This window comes from Arachis duranensis, chromosome 1, assembly GCF_000817695.3.
Source record: "Arachis duranensis cultivar V14167 chromosome 1, aradu.V14167.gnm2.J7QH, whole genome shotgun sequence".
NCBI classification, from domain to species: domain Eukaryota; kingdom Viridiplantae; phylum Streptophyta; class Magnoliopsida; order Fabales; family Fabaceae; genus Arachis; species Arachis duranensis.
This window is the reverse complement of record NC_029772.3, coordinates 91,429,483-91,451,708: the sequence shown is the minus strand read 5'-3', so window position 1 is coordinate 91,451,708 and position 22,226 is coordinate 91,429,483. Positions and strand designations below refer to the sequence as shown.

The window sequence follows — 22,226 nt, the reverse complement described above, 5'->3', positions numbered from 1 at the left end:
TAATAATTTTAGAATTATATTATCATTTTTTACTTAAAAAAAATAATATACTTTTTTTTATGTCTTTTTAAATAATTAGATACAGAAATAATAAATTATAATTCAAATCGTATAATTTTTTTTTTTAGCAAGGTATCGATTTCGAGTCTTACTACTTGAAAAAACAAAAAAATAGACACAAAATAAAAAAAAAATCTGGAAAGACATGGACACATTGCTAAGGTTTAAGGAAGGTTTTCATTTCATGCTTCATCCTCTTCCCTCCGCAGAGGCATAAACTCTCTCTCTCTCTCTCTCTCTGAGAATGACGGTGGCAGCATTCTTCCCCAGTCCTCAGCTTCAGAACAGTGCCGCAACTGCCACCAGGGCAACCCCATCTCACAGAAAATCCCAACATCAACAACCTCATCATCAAAATCTTCACTTTCTGTTCATCCCCGCTCCCACTTTCCTCTCTTCACTACCTTCTTCTTCGTCTTCTTCTTCTTCTTTTCCACTCACTATCAAGTCCTCTTCTAGCTCTACCTCAAGAACACAGCAATTCCATGTTGTATCAGACTCAATCCACAACAATGTCATTCAAGACCTTGAGGAATCCCTCACCAATTCCCACTCACACCTCAATGGTGTTCGGCAATTGGACCACCCTAACCAACCCTCCAAGATATTCATCCGTGACCCACCTTGGATTTCCTCCATCTTCCTCAAAGGTCTCTGCAAGAATACCAACCTAGAATTCAAGCTTCTGTTCAAGGAAATTGAGAAGAACAAGTACAATTTGCTCAGGAGGAGGCAGATTCAAGCTGAAACCGAAGCTTGGGAGAGGATGGTGGAGGAGTACAGGGAGCTAGAGAGGGTCATGCGTGAGAAGAATTTAGCTCCTAATTTGCCTCACGTGAAAGCATTGTTTTTGGGGTGGTTTGAGCCTCTCAAGGAAGCTATAGAGGCTGAGCAGAAGTCACAGAAGACTAAAAAGCACAAGACGGCGTTTGCGCCGCACATTGAGTCCTTGCCGGCGGCAAAAATGGCGGTTATTGTTATGCACAAGATGATGGGATTGGTTGCGATGGAGCATCATCAGGCAGGGTGTGTTGTGCTTGTTAATGCTGCTGTTCAGATTGGTATGGCTATAGAACAAGAGGTAAATTATGCAAAAGTCTCTCCTTTTTTTAATTATTGGAGTTATATGCTGATATTATCCATTGCAGGAAGTGTTCATTATGGTAATTAAATCATTAGTTTCTGTTGTAATGTAGCTTTCATTTTCATACTATATGCTGTTCCACTTCTTCTGTAATAATATATGCTGTTATTATCTTATTGTATTTCAGGTCAGGGTCCAAAAGTTCATGGAAAAAACCAGAAGTCACCAGCGCAAGAAAACGGAGGCTGATACCAAAGATGATATGAATGATGATAAACCAAAACTAATGAAACATATAAATGGTTTGATTAAAAAAAGAAGATTGAGGTCAGTGCAGAAGCTGTTGAAGAAAGAAGATTTTGTCCCCTGGGGTCGTGATACCCAGGCCAAGGTAGGCTTGAATGTAGATAAATAATTTGCTTCATCTTATACTGTTTTAAATTGGAAGTTAACTCTTTGAAACTGTGCAGCTGGGAAGCCGATTAATCGATATGTTAATTGGGACAGCATATGTACACATTCCAGTTAGCCAGTCTGCTGATACTCCTCCAGATTTTCGACCGGCATTCAGGCATAGATTTAAAGCCATTTCAAAGAATCCAGGGTGAGATTTCCCCTTTTCTTTTTCCTTCCTGGAATCAGATCAATGTAGTAATTACTTTAGCTTGTTGACCCCTTGCTACTAAATTACACTGTCTGAAAATGAATGGTTGTAGTTTAGATATTTTAAACTGTAAACAACAAAGTATGTCTCAAGATTAATACAAAGTATTAATATAGGTGCACTGATTGCACTCTTGCAAAAACTATCTCACATTTTTATCGTTATTCAAATAACTTTTTGATAAATCTGTAAGTTGACAATTGCTGGCTATTTTGTTATTATCTGTTTGCTTTTAAGCATCCCATTGCTCTTTTGTCAGTATACTGATAATCCTTTCATTATAAAATTGAAAAGCATGCTTACTTTAATGGCTAACTAGTGCATTCTCTTGTGTGCAGGCTCATCACATGTTAATGCCTTACATGCCAATGTTAATACCTCCGAAAAAGTGGAAGGGGTAAGACACATGGATTAGTCCTATTAATATTGCATGTTGAAAAGCATGCATTTGGTTACAATTCATGTGGCTATACTATTGGTTGTTCTATAGAACCCTTATATATATAAAGAAGAAAAGAATGAGAGAGGAGGCCAAATAATCAGAATCAATGAATAAACTTTCAGCTATTTCTCTTGAGTATGGTATCTAACTTGAGTGCGGGAAAAAATATTGAAGTACGAAGGGGTGTGAATTCATATTTTCTCCCATAATCTTTAATGTCTTAGCTGCTACTCTCTTGCATGTTTGTGCATTCTAATATGCTACAATTCTCATTTCAGTTATGAAAAGGGTGGGCACTTGTTCTTGCCATCTTATATCATGCGTACTCATGGATCAAAGAAGCAGCAAGACACATTGAAGAATGTTAAAAAGACACAAATGCAGAAGGTTTTTGAGGTATTTTGTGCAACTTTTCATTTACCTTTTATCATTGCCTAGAAAGGGATGCAATGATGTTCCATAGAAAATAGGACCCAGTACATGTTGATGTATTGTTATTATTTATGTCAAACCATTGCACAGGAGCTTGAAGCAAAACATTAAAGTCTAGTTCAGTGCAGTTGAGTTTCTTTATATCAAATATCATTATGAACTATGAAGTGTGAACTTTCTCATAAATTTCAAATTTGGATATTTTTAGTCTGGCACGTAGTCTTATTTAAGGCATCATTCTCTTAATTTTTTCCTGTTAAATGACTGAATTATTTTGGCACTATTGCTTCTTGCTTTTTTGGTCTGAATTTGTTTATATGCACCTGATATGAAATTTTGAACTCTCCTGCTTTTCGATAATATATTTGCAGGCATTGGATGTACTTGGCAGCACCAAATGGCGAATAAATAGAAGAATACTTGCTGTTGTGGAGGCTGTCTGGGCTGGAGGAGGCAACACTGCAGGCCTGATTGATCGGAAAGATGTAAGCATAAACTGATGAAAACTTTTGAAGATATAAGGAAGATAAATATTGAAGATTTCATCTAAGATATTTCCTCTGTTCATCTGTTGCTTAAATTAGACTGTAAAGGGTGTTTTAGATATATTAATTAAATTTGTTTACTTCTATGTTTCCATCTATTCTCATAAAGCTGAGTTTTTCTAAATTAGCCATTACAATGTAATTAATCTTGCCTATATTCCTACTTTGACTTGTAGGTTCCTATACCAGCAAGGCCACCTGTAGATGATCCAAAACAAATTCAGGAGTGGAAATGGAATGTAATGAAAGCAAAGAAAATTAATGCAGAGAGGCACTCTCTGAGATGTGACACTGAACTCAAGCTTTCTGTAAGATCTTCCATCAATTGTCAAATATCATTTTACTTTCTGTTTGAATTGCTGAAAATCCCAATTTTATTTATTTATCTATTTTCATCAAGAAGATTTTGGTATTTATCTGTTTATCTATTTGCTGAAAATTCCTTCATCTTGTGTAGTAAGATTTTGGTCCATGTAACTTCCATTTGATGTTTATATGGGTTCCATACTTCCATTTGATCAGGAGTGACATAAATCTCATATAGGTTCAGTATAATCTTATTCAAATCTATCCAATTTTTGTTTATGGGATAGGATTATATGCTTGATGTCTAGTTGGTGTAAAACTCGTTATCTTTTTAGAGGACTTTCCTCTCAACCATGTTGAGATTGGTAAGTTACACTTGATAGATAGTTTTTTATTTTGTTTGTTTTACCCTCTTGTAAGGAGCCTCCTATATTGTACTATTCTTCTCTCCATCTTATTAATGTTCTTCTATAACAAATGGCTATCCCATTTTTCCTAAGATTAAAGATGATTCGAAATTTACTGTAAAAGTACTTATGAAACAGGTGGCTCGAAAAATGAAAGATGAGGAAGGCTTTTATTATCCTCACAATCTTGACTTCCGTGGCAGAGCATATCCGATGCATTCTCATTTGAATCATTTAAGTTGTGATCTGTGTCGAGGATTACTTGAGTTTGCTGAAGGGAAGCCTTTGGGGAAGTCTGGACTACAATGGCTAAAAATACACTTGGCAAATTTGTATGCAGGTGGTGTGGAAAAACTGTCTTATGATGGTCGACTAACTTTTGTAGAGAATCATCTTCACGATATATTTGACTCTGCTGATAACCCCGTTAACGGAAATCGTTGGTGGTTAATGGCTGAGGATCCTTTCCAGTGCCTCGCTACTTGTATTAATCTATCAGAAGCCTTAAGAAGCTCGTCTCCAAGTTCTTTTATATCTCATCTGCCAATTCATCAGGTAAATCTGTAAAATGCTTCATTGGAAGCCTTAGATCTTGGAAGTGAAAATTTTCTTATAACTTTTGTAGAGTTCTTTCACAAGAAGCCAAATTTACTCCTTGCTTGCCTGTAGTTATAGTGTATAGTCCTATGATACAGAGGGATTTTTCTAGATCGAGTGAAACTTGTAATATCTAAGCAGTAACATATGATCAAAGGAAAAACCTAAATCAACAAGAACTTGAAAGTTGGTATTGTAAATCGTAACACTAGAAACGACACTATGATCAATTCTGTATGTTGCAAATCTCTCTATATATTTAGTCATCTTTTGACTAAGTTGCTTTTTCCCCCTTCATCTAATACCAAAGAAATGTTGGTAACCCTTCGTGATGAATTTTCAGGATGGCTCCTGTAATGGCTTGCAGCATTATGCAGCTTTGGGAAGAGATACTGTAGGTTATCTTAAACCGTATTTCTTCAAATTTGCAATCTCTTACTGCTCTTTATGTAATGTTTATTTTATTTATTTGATTTTTATACTTCCTGGGTCTAGGGATTATTTGAGTATATCTTGATCTTTATATAACTATTTTCTTTGAGGTTGCTGCATTTGGAAATGACAACATATGATTAGAAACTTTATAATAGTTATATTTTTACTGCAATTGAAATGTTTTGTTAACATAAAGTCATATTCTAAAGTGCGGACCAAACCCCTCTTATCTGTACTTATATGAACAATCGGTGCTCCCTTTGGTAGGAAGACTGAAAATACTTCCTCAACAAGGATAGTTAAAGCTATGTGATATTTTGTACTACTCATTGTTGGTGTAAAGTTCAGTGGTGTCTGTTAATCTCATTTGAATGGAATAATGTGATTTGTTAGATGGAAGCTGCTGCAGTTAACTTGGTTGCTAAAGAGAAACCTGCTGATGTTTACTCAGAGATTGCTGTTAGGTATGTCTTGCATTCAAATCCTTTCTTTGGTGCTACATTATTTGGGGATTAAAACTTCTCACCTGGTTATGATACTGGCTTGCCGTATATTCCTGCATATAGATTAGGACATCATCTGGTTTATCATTTGGATAGTTACTTTTGAAAAATCTGGTACCTCTTGATCATGACCTACTTGCTTTTTATATTGTGTGACACAAAATTTTACCCCATCATAGTTGGTGCACAGTATATTCTCAACTAAGCCAAACACATGAATTGTATTGTCACTTGGGATGTCTATTCGTGGGCAGGGTTCATGACATTATGAGAAGGGACTGCAAAAAAGATCCAAGTACCTATCCAAATGCTCTGCTAGCAAAGGTTTTAATTGATCAGGTCAATGTCTATTTTAAATTTTCAAAGCTCTGTTTAATGAAACAAAATCGATACTCTTTCAGTTGGCTATGATATCTTTGTTCTTCTATCTTACTCAACTTTTGGAACCTTTCAGATTGATAGAAAACTAGTCAAACAGACAGTAATGACTTCAGTTTATGGTGTTACTTTTGTTGGGGCACGAGAGCAAATAAAAAGAAGATTAGAGGAGAAAGGCCTTATTACTGATGACAAACTTCTATTTGCTGCAGCTTGCTACGCTGCTAAAGTAAGTATCAGCTTCCTTACATGATTCCCCGCTGACATGTGTAATAGTACGGAAAATGTTTGATGTCCATCGATATAGGGGATTCTTGTCCATATAACTAGTGATTTCATGTACATAATTGGGGAATTGGGTGATTGTGATTTGTAAGTGATGATGCTGTCACTCATTGGGAATCCTTGTTCAAAGAAGAGTGGAATTCAGGTACATAATTAGGGAATCAGATGACAACATTATCACTACCCCCAGTCACCTGATTTTCCAGTTATAAAACATGTCTAGTTATTTTCGCACAAATCCCTTAAGTCAATGAACATGCAAAGCATGTGTCCAAACAACATAACACCTTCCTTGATAAGGTGAATTCAAGATGGAGTCTGGTGTTTCACAATATAGCATATTTTGTTGACTATCCAAATGCTCAATCATTAACGGATTTGGCTTGTTCTATTCTGGCTGTGTTAAATGATTAAAAATACGTTTTAACAAAGATGCAATATGCTTCTGTTGTTACATTTAGTTGCTCTTATGATTTCCACAGGTGACATTGAAGGCCCTTGAAGAAATTTTTGGAGCAGCTCGTGATATTATGGGATGGCTTGGTGATTGTGCAAAAGTTAGTTCTCATTTCAACTTCAGCTGATACTTGTTATAATATTTGAAATATCTCATAAAATTTCGTAATTACATGAGCTTATGAAAAGAGATTTAAGCATAAATAGGTTAGGTATAGACATGATTCATGACGGGGCAATGATATAACTGACCCATATAATTGAGCCTATCTACTGGGATAAAGCTTTGTTGTTGTTCTTATTGTTATATCTTAGAATACCAGGGTCTATTTAGTGATAGTAAGGGTGTAAAATGGACAGGTTGGGTTTCACCATATCTAATTCAGACCAATTTTATGAATTCAGACTCAACTTGATAATGATGTTAATTATTCATTAGTTTATCCTCTTTCTTTTCCTTCTTAGCCAACAATACTGACAATCCCTACTGTCTTTGCGGCTTAAATATGAAGAAATATGTGTATGTATAATGAAGCCGTTCGCTGGACCACTCCTCTTGGTCTTCCGGTTGTACAACCATACTGTAGAAATGAACGTCATCTGGTAAGCATTATATTATACGAATGTATTTTTCCTTCCAGTTATTACATAGGGTTAATATACTTAATAGTGAGAGATAAAAACAACATACTAAATGTAAAAGGTAAGGTACTAAGCTACTATATTTAAAAGGATACAACACACCCTAAAATTTCAAATATTTAGAGTTCTTTTACAATCACAATTACAAAGTGTGTGAATAACTTTAAATTCCTGGTGTGAGACTTCAGTAGGAATTAGTTACCTACACGGTATGCAATAATTTTGAAGTGGCTGCTATAGTACTTAAATATACTAGAAATTATCTGGGTATCCAATCACCTGATATTTCCTCATAAATGTCAAAGACCAGCATAATATTTTGCTCTGTGCTAAGTTCATGGCAGTGGCAGTAAATTCCTGTAATTGGTGCTAATCGTCATATGACTGACTTGAATTAGAAAATATAAAACTTAACTTCCCTGACCTTGAAGCAGCAAAGTGACGAACCTCTCTGTTTACTGCAGGTCAGAACATCTCTTCAGATATTGGCTTTGAAGCGGGAGGGCAACACAGTATGTTTTATCAATTTTTCTTTATATAATGTTTCATCTTCCCTTTCTTTCTGAGCCATTTTCATTATTTGAACTTTTCATGTTCTAGGTCGATGCCAAGAAACAGAGAACTGCATTTCCTCCAAATTTTGTACATTCACTTGATGGTTCACACATGATGATGACTGCTCTTGCCTGCAGGGATGCTGGCTTATGCTTTGCAGGTCTCCAACAATTCATAAACTTGTGCAAACTTCTATCCATACTCAATATTATACCCAATATTAGTTTTGTTGTTGTTATTGGTGGTGATAGTAGTGGTAAGCACTGTGAAGTTTTAAGTGCAATAGAATTGTCCATTTTTTATAGGCTCCATCGATTTTGGTGGCATCTCTGCTTAATTCTTTTTAGAACTAGATGTTCCAAGGATGGGAGAGTTAGGCTCAACTAATTTAAGGTTGTGATTGACTATCACGGTCTGAATGGAAGGAGCAGTTTGTGTTGAGTCCTACTTATCTCCATATAACCCATTTGTTGAATATTGTATATTTTAGTGGCAGGAAAATCTATTGACTTATTATTTTGCTTGTATTTGGCTCTTGAACTTTCTGAGATAAATATGTATGCAGGTGTTCATGACTCGTTTTGGACACATGCATGTGATGTGGAGAACATGAGTCAGATTCTGAGAGAAAAATTTGTGGAGCTTTATGACATGCCGATACTTGAAAATGTAGGTTATTGATGCTCCATGAGAAATTTGGGTTTATCATGATTGGACGAAGGTTATCCTTAATATCTTGCAATATCAGACATGAAAGTTCCTAGTAGCCATGTAATTATGATTTTTTGTGATAAACTGAAAGAAATTCCTATCTAAACATTGAATTATGAAATGAGAAAAAATCGAAGAAGAAAAATGATAGTTTAGGCTTACATTTGTTCCCTTACCCTGTAAGGAGGAATACTAATGCCAGTTTTGATTTGTTGACAGTTGCTAGAAGACTTCCAGACATCATATCCAGGATTAGTTTTTCCTCCACTGCCAGAGAGAGGTGATTTTGACTTGCGAAAGGTTCTCGATTCTCCGTACTTCTTCAACTGAGCTTCTCTACACAAGCAACAACAAAAAGATTCGGTTGAAAGCATTTCTCCGTCGTATCTAATGCGGAATCATTCAGAGGCCGGAGCTTAACTTATCCTGTAGTGGAAGTAGTGATTTCAAAGAACGACCCGAGGAGATGCTTATGGGGAAGGAGAGGCAGGAAGGAAGGAAAAAAAGGTTCTGAATGATTTGTTTTGGGAAGTCTCTTGCTGCTAGGATTCTTAGACTTGGTGATCCAGTTAACACAAGGCAACTTTAGGAGCTCTAATCATCTCTCAGATTCGTTATCAACAAGCAGCAAAGGAAATTCTCCGCGGAATTTTAACGTTGGCGGTTTCCATGAATTGGGTTGCTGGCTTGCTGGTTGCTAGGTTCCAATGGTGGCAAACTCTGGCACTTGCGGAGCCATAGCTAACCAACCCTTTCTCTCTCTCATGTATTATATAATGTATGAATAGAAATGAATAGATGTATACTAGATCGAAGGAAAGGTCATTAGGGTAGAAACATGCTGTTATTTGTGATCTGTACATAGACTTATTCATTTTCATTGTGAAATAAATTGAGAAACGTTTGAGAAAGGACAATGGGGGGTTCATGGCTGTTACCTGAGCTTTAATTTAGAAGAGAATACCCTGTTAATTTTCATTTCCAATTCCTAATTATGGTGCAGTTACATTTTGCTCTTTGATATTTTATCTACTTCACTTTGATCAATTGTCAAATTTTAAACAAATTAAACATGAATAAAAGTTATTAATAGTTTATCATTGACTAACAAAATATTAATTGTTATCATTTTTATAAATCTCAGAGCATGTATATTTTATTGATCTTGTTACATGATAAGATTTGCTTGACTTCAAAGATCACAGTCACAAATATTACAGTCTCTTAATTTCTAGGGATAAATGAGTACACATCTGTTATAGTGGTATGAGAAGTTATTCATTGGATAAGAAATCCCTAGTTGGAAAAATGAAAATAAATTGCCAAATGATCATTCCAAGAGGCACTAATTTTGAGATGCATATTTTAGGAGTCACTGACAAGCTGAAGAGTGGGCATGGAGGTTCCAGCTATGAAGGCTTTGAAGAGTGAAAGAGCAAGTTTTGGTCTATGCAAAGGAACTTCATGTCCTGCTCCCCTTACTGCCACAAAGGTGAGTCCATCATATTCTTGTGTCCACCCTCCCACCTGTTTTTTTTATATCAGATTCACACTCCACTAAACAAAGCCAATATCTGCCTATGAATTGCAAGACTATAAACTCGACTGCACTTACCTTCCCTTCGTCATACCATGGACGCCAAGGGCTAACTGTCGGAAGCTTAAGAGCATCTATACTATACCGAGTAGATGTCACCGGGATTACTGAATCTGTGTCACCACTGAAAAGGGAAACAATAAATATATAAGTTAAGGAGAAGAAATGAAAGGATGTTTGTCGCTTTCAAGCATATTGGATTTCCACAGCTAGCAGCTTACTTCAAGAAATTATATGAATTCACAGATGGAACACATTTAGACAGTGACATTCAGAGTCTCTTCATAACATTTCGACACATGTTAAACTCCAAATAGAAGCAACATCAAGGATATTGGATAGTAAGGCTAACCTGAACATCCATATCCTCAGTCCTGAACCAATAAGTTCATGATAAACATCGAGCACCGTACTTGGAGAGTCCTTCCAATTGATATTTACAGCTTCACTGGAAAGAATGGGAGAGTTGTCTGAGCTATTAAATTTGGTAACATATAGCGAACATAAAGAAGATGCTTCATTGTATTACCTGCAGGTTTCCCATTTACTAGGCTTGTGATCTTGATCAACATGAAGTGCCTTTTGGACCTCAGGTAGATTGAAGTATGCAGTAGAGTGCTTCTCAGTGCAAGGATCATACCCTTCATTGAGTCTACCAAATCTCTATAAACTCAATATATTAATTAATAAGGATCTATGTTTGAACTCCACAACATGTGAAGGTCCAAAAAAGCGAAAACCACTTAATATTTTTATAAAGGCATACTCACATGCTTTCTTCTTAGCAATTGCTTTGTCTGGCTAACATTACCAGGGCACAGAGAAGTAAAGATACTGTAAGGGTCAATATTGCCGAGCTCTACATCGGCATTTTCAAAAACCTGACCGCAAGAATTTGAGGGATGTACGAACGACTCGGAATCACATTGGTTCAATAGTTTGTATGTTTGATCAGAAATCAAACCACTTGCCCACATAAACTGAGCAACCCCCAAATGGTCATGGAAATCATCAGTAAGAGCATTTCCAACCTGCATCACAAATACACAGTACAGTGGTTACATTTTGTGATGACAACTCAACAAGCAACAAGAGGTAATAGAGTCTATACCAAGTATCCTTTCAGATTTATAGCATTTTTCTTTGTTTCCGAGTTGTACTTCAAGATAGCTTGGCTAAGTTGAGGAACATAATGCCCTGAAACAAAGGATCTACTTTGACATGTCCTCCAAAAGTATATCAAGATAAAAGCTAATATCTATCTAAAATGAAAACAAAAAGAAAACAGAATTATAAACTTCAAATGCTTTAGCTTGTCACTGTATTGTTTACCTGCATAGCTCTCACCGGCGATAAAGAAGTCCCTTCCTTTATATTGGGGGAAACGCTCAAACCACTTCAATAAGAATGTTAGAGAGTCCTCAGCTGTGCATAAAGTCTTATTAGTGTGTGCCACTCCATGATATGTGATTCAAAGCAGAAGGATGAAGGATGAGGTAATAAATGCTCAAAGTTATTACCCGTCCTCTTGTCGCCATTGTTAAGAATGTCAGATGAAGTGTTTGAATATGAAAACTCAACTCCAACCGGAGAATCAAGAAAAAGAACGTTGGCAACTAGAAGCACAAACATGACAAGCATAAGAAAGATTGATATAGCAATGATTTCAATGGAAAGAGACATCATTATATATTAGAGAGCAAGGAGAATCTTCAATAGGAAACAAAACAATGTAGAAAAGGAAAGAGGGTAGTAACTAAATGCTGATTCTGATTCACCTTGGTTCCAAGAGTAAGGATTCAGATAAAGTGTTTTCCCATCTGGATTTATATGAAAGGGGCCAATTTCTTCTGCCTCACCATAAGCAATGGATGAACATCCAGGCCCTACACAAAAATGTTTCACTTCATATCAATCCCTTGCATACAAATATGTAATCCTCTATGAATGACAAAAACTCTATCATATTAGTAATAGTACCTCCATTGAGCCATAAGAGAAGGGGTTTGGTTTGAGGGTCCTGATCAGCCTCCATGAACCAGTAAAAGAGGACCCTTCCAGCTTCCTCGTTAACAGTGACATAGCCAGAATAGTGTTGGAACTTGATATCAAAAGATTGACCTGGTAGCTTTCCAACCTTGTCTAGCTTTTGCTGCACAAAGGGAGAAGAACATGTAACAGTAATGGCCATGGCCCCAACAACAAGAGTGGTCAAGGTTATCACTTGAGACCACCCCATTTCCGAAGATGCTGTGAATGAATAATACTCGTGGCTTGTGAAGAATTTATGTTACACTAGGAAAGGAAGCGAGTGAGGTGATGAAGGAATCAATCATTGCTGTTAATGTCAGATAAAATCATCAATTAAGCTTATTTAAGCATATGACTCAACTCACTACGGTTAATTTAAGTTGCTTTATTCTATATTACTAACATCAATTAATTTAAAAAAAAAAAAGAAAAAAAAACTCTCTAGGTTACTGCTTTTCTATATTAGAGGTTGGAATCTCTCTCTTTATGCATGAAGCAACTCATTATTAACGATAAATTCTTAAATAGAGTTTTAATTCATAACAAATTAATCTTGCCTACCATGTTGGAAAATACAACAATAACAAAGCATTGTCCTATTAGATAGGGTCGATTACATTGATGAAACAATACCATTGAACATTATTATATATCATGTTTGCAGAGAGACCATTTATATAAAGATATCGTTTGACCTTCTCATGGATGGTCTTCTTCGGAAATAGATCCTCTCTAATGAAAAAAAAAAACTAGATAGTGTCTATTATTTAATCTCACCTTTTATTATTCTCTCTCCTATTTATTTTTTGTCCCACTTATAGAATTAAAGGTGAGAGATCACATTTTATTCTTTCATTGTTAAAAAAAAAAATGGAGAAGATCTATTTCTATCTTCCTCTACCTTTCACTTCTTATCCATTTTCCATCTCATCCATTTATGTTACACTTGAGTAGACAGCCTATCCTAAATCTAAATAAAGGAGGAAAGTTGTGTTAAATTTTTAACAACCAACATAAAAACTTAGAGTCGAATGTTTCTAACCTGAATAAAAAATATCTTGGGAGATACTGTAGTAAAAGAAAAGTCAAAACTCAAAAGGGAAGGTTTCTAACCCTGTTGCATTATCATCACGTGGTGCAACTAGTTATTCTATTCTATCCAATCGAGTTGATTAAAATGGTGATGCGCATCACGTGATGCGCGTGTTGTTACATACCATTGAGTAAAGCAAAAGCATAATAATACTGTCACCAACCTACCAATTCATTTCCTTCCCCTAACCTCTTAAATCTTCACTGTTTATTATTATTTCTAGGGGATATCATTGTTAATATAATAATTTCATTACACTTATTATTATTTATTTATTCAAATCAAATCGTAATATTATTTTATAGAAAAAAAAAAGTTTGCAGAAATCTTATTTTCTCGGTTTCAGCCTTTCTTTTTTTTCTTGGCTTTTGGTTATGACTCGCTTTCAGTATTTGGATCCAGAAAAGAAAGTAGATATTATTTTAGTGAGATCACCTTTTTGGGCCTCAGGCCCAATAATACAAAACTGAATTAGCCCATTAGTAATATTGAAAGTTAACCAAGTAGCCCAAATTTTCCCACTCGTTTTTGGATTAGTCAATAGAAAATAGCCTGAAAAGACTCCACCCCAAACAAAAAAAGAAGATTGACCCAAAAAAAAAAAAAAGAAAGAAGAAATTATTCTATTCAACAAGATAGATTTTATCTAATTTATACTATAGTTATAATTTTTTTTATCTCTTAAAGGATAATATAACAACAACAATTAAAAAAAGTTGCTGGCTACTAAATAATAATGGTAATCCTCTTTTAGGTGTGTGTGCCTTTCTCCTACAAAACATTTCAGAGAGCTAATTTCAGCAGAGATAAAATGCAAGTTCCAAATGTAATGAATGCAATCAATACATAGTGTTGCAGTGTAATTAATAAGCAATGAATCTCTGTCAATCTAACTGTACTTATCCAAAAGATTCCGTTTCAATTACACAGAAAACATGTGAGTTGCAACATATAAAATTATGAAAAATTTTTAAATGTACGGATATACCAGAATTTCAGTAATTTTTAACCGTTGATACATATTTATTATAATTAAGATCAACGGTTAAAAATCACTGAAATATCGATTAAAAACTTTCCATAATTATATATTCTACCAATTTACCCTTTTATTGAGATATATATCTCTTTTTACACTTGCTAAAGTTTACTAGTTATTACTTACTAATGTGTTTTAAAAAAATAATATTTAAAAAATAAAAAAATTAATATAAATAATTAAAATTTATTTTATTTAATATTTATTAATTATTATTAAAATTAATAAATAATAAATAAAATAAATTTAAATTATTTTAACTGGTTTTTTATTGTTTCACTAATGTTATGAATGTATAAAATAGATGCATACATGTGTGGTGGTGGTCCTTCTTACTCTCACCCTTTAAGGTGAGACATCACTGTCTCATATGGTTAGACCCCATGTGATTTGCCATGACCCTTGATCCTCATTCCATTAGGGCCTCACACCCTAAATATATTGCATTTGGACACAATTGCAAATACAATTCAATGTCTTCTTTAAGTGTTTCTCCTCCTAGTTTTTGGTTTTTTGTCATTTTTTTTATAAACAAAATAAAATCAATTTTGAAGGTGTAAATCTATGTCTTTAAATAATAAATAAAAAAATTATTATTTTTATTATTATTATAATATACAATTAATTATTTGTGTAAAAAAATTATATTGAAAATATATAAAATCAAATTCTTAAAAGAAATAGATAATTTGAAATTTTGTTTGAGGCTTTGTGATGCCATGCATGCAACTTCGATATTAATATAGGTACATGATATAAGTTGTTGTTGTTTTATGCAACAGAAAACTAAAAGAAAAAAAAACAGTTCAGAATAATCAGGAGCCACCTTCTTGAGAATCAAACTTTAGGATAAGTTTGCATGGAGATTAATGGGATAAGATTATACGGCACAATGGCATATGTGCCTTCAAATAAACATATTGAAGCGTTTATAATAAAAAAAAAACAAGTATTGTTTTATCCCTCACGTTGAGGGTCAGAATCGAAATCGTCCTCATGTATATTTTGATTTAAAATCATTCTTAAAGTCGTATTTAAATTTAGGATCCCGTTAAGGAGACAATGAATTATCTATACAATGTGTACAATGGCTATTGAATTACAAAATGAACATTCACATACTATTTAGAATAATCATTCGAGTACTAGGAATAATAAACATCTTCCCAAAAACTTAAATTAATTTTGGAGCCCACCAAGATTTGAACTCTTGACCTTTCGAATCTAACATTCTAATATCATGTTATGATACCACTCATCCCAAAAACTTGAACAGGTAAGAAAAGGTAACACTAATAGTTATATCTCTAATACTTCATAAACCTCCATTGTACACATTGTATAAATATTCCATTGGCTTCTCATACTTTTCCTTAAATTTAAAATCGTCCTTTACAGTGTAAATTTTTTTTAAATGACGACAATACCCTTCTGACCTTAAAATGTTACGCGCGAAACACTTCACCCCTTCATATGCTTTCAAACCCTCAACGTAAACACCAAAACTAATCAGAACGTTTCACTTCACCAATGTAGTTGCACCGTACCCTAAGTAAGAATCTGAAACGACAGAAGGTTTTCTTGGACTGAAGATCGAAGTCGAGTCTGGTTTACTGGAAGGCAGGGTCGTGCACAGGCATTCAGGTATGTTTCGCTGTTTATTGAGATTAGGGATAAACATCACTGTGCGGTTTATTTTTTAATTTTTTTTTTCTATTTATGTGATATGGCACTGTAGGTTGTTGGAGAAGACAATGATGTACTTTAAACTGAAAGTCTACCATGGGGGGTTGTTTACCTATCAGAATGGGCCGTTACAGTATATGGGGGGAGAAACAACAGTGATAGAAGAGATTGATGGTGATCGGTGGTCCGTATTTGAAGCCTATGCAGAGTTAAGGCAGTTTAGTTATGTGCAGGAGAATATCCCTTCGTTGTGGTTCAAGGATCCTACACACGAAGACTTGAAAAAAAATTTGGAGTTGTTTAAATCTAATGCAGATTCTATTGCTATGTGCAAAATAGCTGAGTTAAGAGATTATGTTGAGTTGTATATAGTGCACAAGATTGAGGAGGAATACATATTTCCTACTTCTGGCTACATTGATGTAAGGGGATCATAGGATGGATGATGAGGGACAACAGCTGGTTGTGTATGGAGGAGAACATGCTGGTTTAAAACATGCTAAACCAGCTGCTGATATCTCTGGGGCAGAGAATAGTGAGAGTGTTGATGATGTTAATCTGGAAACTGATATGGGTAACTATAGTGATAGTGACAGCGTTGACTCATAGTATAAACCATATGAGGAAGAGGAGGAGACTGAAGAAGATTTGAACTTTACCAACAGTGAAGATGAGCTTGATCCTGATGTTAGTGGATTTCAAGATGTTAATGTGGTGAATGAAAAAAGTAGGGCAGTGAAAAAGAAGGGTGCCACAACTGATAATTTTGGAGAGGAGGATGTAGTAAGGAGTGATGAATTATAGAATGACCACGAGGTTGGAGGTGATGTCTCAGATTCAGACCACCAGGGACAGAGTTATCCAACTCACAAGCATAAAAAAGACATGAGCCAATACAAGTGGGAAGTGGGCACAGTGTATGCATCCAGAGAAGAGTTCAAGGACACTATGACTGCATATGTCGTGGAGACAGCTAGGGCGATCACATTTAGGAAATGTGATCTGCAGAGGGTTAGGGCAGTTTATACTGGCGAGTGTCCGTTTTGGGTATATGCTGCGAAAATGAAAGAAAATGATACTTGGCAGCTTCGCAGCATGAATTTGAGTCACACTTGTACACAGGCACACAGGGTGGGGATTTTGCACTCGAGATGGCTTGGCAATGCATTCAAGAAGAAGGTCGAATCAAATCCGAAGGTGAAGATTAGGGAGTTAGTGTCAAAGGCTCAAAAGAAGTGAAACTTGACTGTCACCAAGTCAATGGCAATGAGGACCAAGCAGATTGCACTGGATGAAATCCAGGGAACCTTCCGAGAGCAGTATAAAAGGATATATGATTATGCACATGAGGTGATGCGGGCAAATCCAGGATCCTCCGTTCGCATACAGGTGCAGAGGTTCCTTAAACAAGATAATGCAGCAGAATCCTCATCCATGATCAGCTACTGTATCTTTCAGAGAATCTATATCTGCTTGGAAGCATGCAAGCAGAGCTTCAGTCATTGTAGGAGCTTCATTGGTTTGGACGACTATTTTTTGAAGACACCCCAGGGGGGACAATTGCTCACTGCCATTGATTGGGATCCAAACGACCAAATGCTGCCTCTTGCATATACGGTTGTAGAGGCTGAGACGAAGGACTCATAGACTTGGCTCCTACATCATCTTGCATATGACATTGGTATTGAGAAAATGGGAAGAACTACTTTCATGTCTGACCAGCAGAAAGTAAGCAACTGTTACCACATTGACTTATGTACATTGTTGTTGTGTATTACTGCATCTAAATTATCACTAACTGTATGCTCCTCCACATTCTACTTGCAGGGTTTGTTGCCAGCATACAATGAAGTTATACCAGGTGTGGAGAATCGATTATGTGTGAGGCACCTATACAGCAATTTCAGGAAAAGGTTCCCAGGGTTACAATTGAAGCAACTAATATGGAGGTGTGCTAAGGCAACTCACTGGAGGGACTGGGAGAGGAACATGGCTGAACTGAAAGTTGTTAATCAGGAAGCATATAAGTACCTAAATACTATCCCTCCTAGGTATTGGTCTAGATCTAGGTTTACCTATAATTCTAAAGTAGATACACTGCTAAACAATATGTCTGAGAGCTTTAATGCTGCCATAGTTGATGCTAGAGAGAAACCTATACTTACAATATTAGAGGAGATCAGTGTTAAACTGATGACTAGGTGGGCAGAAAATAAGGATCTGGCTCAGAATTATGCAGGGACAATCTTACCTAGGATTAGAATCAAGTTGGAGAGGAGGTCTAGATCTGCAGGAGAATGACGGCCATATTGGTCAGCAGCTCAGAAATATGAGGTTGTAAGTGGGTTAGATAAGTTTACTGTTGACTTAGGATCCTTTGAGTGCTCATGTAGAAGGTGGCAGTTGAGTGGTATACCCTGTGTCCATGCAATTAGCTGCATCAAGTTCAAGGGGCTTGGCTTGGAACCTTATGTGGCCAAATGCTACAAGAGAGAAACATACCCAAAGTGCTACGAAGCAGTAATACACCATTGAACGGACCTGATCTATGGAAGATTACTCCACATCCTGATGTGATGCCTCCCCCATACAGAAGGCCTAGTCACAGGCCAGTCTAAAAAAGGAAACCATCTGTTGGAGATGAAGAACAGAGTAGCTGTACTCACATGTCCAGGAAGGGGGAGAAACAAAGGTGCTCTATATGTGGTGTTGTTGGACATAATAAGAGCAGATGCCCTAAACCTATTGAGAATGAGGTATGTTGATTAATGTTTTACATTGCTTGTCTCAGATTTTTCGTTAAGCCTTATGTTCATCTATATTAACTGCAACTGTTTCATAGGCCCAAAATTTCAAGAATCTAAGCAAAGGCAAGCAATCCAGGGGAAGCAACAAGTCAAACCCTCTTGCTGCTAAGGGAGGAAAGAAAACTGCATCTACACAGCCCACTCCTAAGCTCACTGTCAAGAGAAAAGTTGCATCAGCAACACAACCACCAACTTCAGCCCAGTCCAACATTGTAACACAGCCAAAAAGGCCTAGAGGCAGGCCCAAGGGGACCACCAAGCCCACATCATCAGCCCAACATGATCCACCACCCAAGAGGATTGCAAGCCCAAAAACTTCAGCACCTTCTGCATCCTCATCACAGCCAACCACCACAACTCTTCCAGCATCTCAGCCATCCATTGCTACAGCTTCAAGCCAACCCACTGGGCACTTTTCTGTCAGTCTTACTGGAGGATCTCATGTTTCTCCCAGGAAACTGAAGTTAATGGCAAATTTGCGTCCAAGAAAATGGAGATTGCTTTAGGAAAATGACAACACTTAGCATCAAATTGTCATTGTTATATACCATGGATGTTGGTTTATTTTGCTTTAAGTTTGTGTTAAGGTTCTGGTTAAACAGTGTGAACTTGTTGGTTACTTTTTGTTGCTTATGTTTTGCTTGTTAAGGTTCTGGTCAAACTCTTGTACTGAATTATTGGCTTGTTCCCAGCCAATCCTTTTGATGGTTACTTTATTTTGAGTTAAGTTTCTTTTAAGGTTCTGCTAATGTCAAACACTCTACTTATGTGATGCGTGAGCATCTTGTCTATCTTTTTCTAGTGAATTTGCATCTAAATTATTGAGTTTAATTTAGAATTAATTATATTTTAGCCACTATGGATGCTATTTTGAGTTTTGTGCAATTTTATTCATTTTAGGTAGCATTTGGATGGATTTGATAAAGTTTCTGCAGAGAAAAAGAAAAAACCAAAGAGATGACCAACGAAGACCGACGCGGACGCGTAGCTCACGCGACCGCGCGGAATGGAGAAATCGCAATGACGCGATCGCGTGCTTGACGTGAACGCGTGGACTGAAATATGCACAAATGACGCGAACGCATGGACGACGCAGACGCGTCACATGCGCGATCTGCAAAAATACAGAAAATGCTGGGGGCAATTTCTGGGCTGTTTCGACCCAGTTTTTAGCCCAGAAAACACAAATTAAAAGCTGCAGAATGGACAAATCAAGTGGTCCCCACCCATCAACTGAAGATCTGTTAATTAATTCAAATTTAAATTCAAATCTTATCTTTTAGGAAAAGATATTATTTTTAGTTTTAGATATTAGATTTTAAATTAATTAGGATTAGTTATAAAAAGAGGAGACTACTCTTCTATAGAGGGACATTCAGATCAGAAACAGTTTACCTAAATCCTAGTTTTATACTCTGAACCGTGAGCAACTAATCCTCCATTGTTAAGGTTAGGAGCTCTGTTTATTTGTATGGATTGATTTTATTACTTTTTCTATTTTAATTTATGTATGATTTATAATTTAAGAATTATTTTCGCTCTTTATTTTACGAATTTGGGTGGAACGGAAGTATGACCCTCTTTCTATTTGAGTTCTTGTAAAACTTGGAAAAGCTCTTTACTAGAACAACAGCTTGAAAACATATTCTCATAAATTTAAATTATCTGGATTTAACGCGATACGTGACATATAATCCTTTTATTTTTGGGTAATTAAAGTTTTTGTGGCATGTAAACTGGAATTTGATCATCACCCTCTAATTGGAATTAATTGACCAAGAAATTAGCAATTGATGAATTTTAGAGAAGACTAGGAAGGTCTAAGGAATTAGGGTCTAGTCACAAATAGTTTGTCATAAATTAAATCCTACATAATTAAAATAGTTAGTAAGGAAAGTTAATTCAGAAAAATAGATAACTCTGAAACCTTAACTGTTTCTCTAAAATTTTATTCCCAACTTATTTACTATGTGTCTGTCTTATTTTCAACTTAAACCTTTTGAACATCTCAATATCAAAATCAATTTTTGTTTGTTTAACTAAGCCAATCACTCAACTATTGTTGCTTGATCCATCAATCTTCGTGGGATCGACCCTTACTCACGTAAGGTATTACTTGGTACGACCCGGTGCACTTGTCGATTAGTAGTGTGGGTTGTAAAATACCGCACCAAGTTTTTGGCGCCGTTGCCGGGGATTGACTGTGATTAACAACTATTAGTTGTTTGATTACTTAAATTAGACATTTTAATTTTTATTTTAATTAAATTTTGTTTTTAAATTTTCAACAAAAAATCTTTTTCTTTACGTTGACATTTTTTTTTCGTTACACTTCCTTTTTTTTCTTTCGTTCCCCTCCCCTGTTACGTTTTCCCTTTATTTTTCCTTTTAGTATATATATATATATAATTATAATTTTTGTAAAAAAATTATAAATAAATAGCACTAATATTTTTTTATTTTTGAAATTAAATTTGGTGTCTACGTAGTAATTTTTCTCTAAAAAAAATAATAATAATAAAAATAAAAAATAATATTTTCAAAAAAAAAATCTGTTCTGTCTTCTTTGCTTTCCTATTTATCACATGGTGCGTTTAATCTTTTTTGGTGTTTTGTGCTAAGAAAAAATAATGAAGAGATATCACATGGGTTACTACTCACACCCGAGTAGTGATTCATATTATGGTGGATGGAGGAACTATCCAAATTTTGGTTGGCAAAATCAAAACCAAAGAAACTTCAATGCTCCATGTTCCAACTATCAAGAGCCACCACCTCCATATTCATACCACAAACCACCATCTCCATATTCGTACCAAGAACCACCACCTTTCTACCCATATCAAGAACCATCATCCTTCTACCCATATCAAGAGCAACCATCTTCCTATTCATCTCAAATACCATCAGATCTTGAGCTCCTCATGAAAGAATGCCTACATGATATAAAGACAAGTGTTAAAAATATAGAGAACTATGTGCAGGCAATAATCAAGTCACAGGAAGAGGAGTAAGCAAATTCCTTCCCAAGAGATATAATGCAAGATCTTATGGAAGAAAGTGAAGAAATCAATCAAAGGAGCTTATACTCTAGTGAACTAAAGAATTTTTCATCCTCACACATGGAAGAAAAGGAAGATGCAAAAGCAAAGGAGGAAGATGCATAACCTCCCATGCCTTTGGTAAGCAATGAAGAAGAGATTGAATTAGAAGACAGCTACCAAGAGGAAGAGGTTGAAATTGAGAATGCTTGCAAAGAGGTAGAAGAATTCAAAGAAGAACACAAGGGAGTGGAGCTTGCAAAACCACCATCACCATCCAATACAACATTCAAGTGGGTAAAATTCCTATCCTTAATCCTTACTTTCCCACTTGAATATGGGCTACTAGAGACAGATGGTCAACTTAGAGCTCTTTGTGACATTGAGAGTAAGAGGAAGATGGTTAGTGGTAAGAGTTGTCAAGCAAGGT

At 35.7% G+C, this 22,226-nt stretch overlaps 3 protein-coding genes across 3 annotated transcripts; 2 read left to right on the top strand and 1 right to left on the bottom strand.

Moving 5' to 3' along the window:
- The first annotated feature begins 240 nt into the window (after positions 1-240).
- On the top strand, positions 241-9,494 carry LOC107459430 (DNA-directed RNA polymerase 3B, chloroplastic). Its single transcript, XM_052257333.1, is given in 18 exon segments — positions 241-1,141; positions 1,332-1,535; positions 1,615-1,792; positions 2,103-2,205; positions 2,529-2,646; positions 3,054-3,167; positions 3,404-3,535; positions 4,079-4,495; positions 4,881-4,931; positions 5,366-5,436; positions 5,730-5,814; positions 5,930-6,082; positions 6,621-6,717; positions 7,130-7,197; positions 7,701-7,748; positions 7,837-7,951; positions 8,357-8,460; positions 8,722-9,494. Coding segments are annotated over 18 exon segments (3,006 nt in total). The 5' UTR covers positions 241-304; the 3' UTR covers positions 8,833-9,494.
- A 121-nt stretch (positions 9,495-9,615) lies between these two features.
- LOC107459438 (serine carboxypeptidase II-2) lies at positions 9,616-12,455 on the bottom strand. Its single transcript, XM_016077672.3, has 10 exons — positions 12,080-12,455; positions 11,878-11,985; positions 11,620-11,715; positions 11,432-11,524; positions 11,211-11,296; positions 10,870-11,130; positions 10,629-10,762; positions 10,452-10,547; positions 10,118-10,223; positions 9,616-10,029 (listed from the first exon to the last, which is right to left on the bottom strand). The coding sequence occupies exons 1-10, from the start codon at positions 12,336-12,338 to the stop codon at positions 9,868-9,870; spliced, it is 1,401 nt and encodes a 466-aa protein (XP_015933158.1). The 5' UTR covers positions 12,339-12,455; the 3' UTR covers positions 9,616-9,867.
- A 6,159-nt stretch (positions 12,456-18,614) lies between these two features.
- LOC107459447 (uncharacterized) lies at positions 18,615-19,261 on the top strand. Its single transcript, XM_016077681.3, has 2 exons — positions 18,615-18,704; positions 18,791-19,261. The coding sequence occupies exons 1-2, from the start codon at positions 18,615-18,617 to the stop codon at positions 19,259-19,261; spliced, it is 561 nt and encodes a 186-aa protein (XP_015933167.1).
- Positions 19,262-22,226: the final 2,965 nt, after the last annotated feature.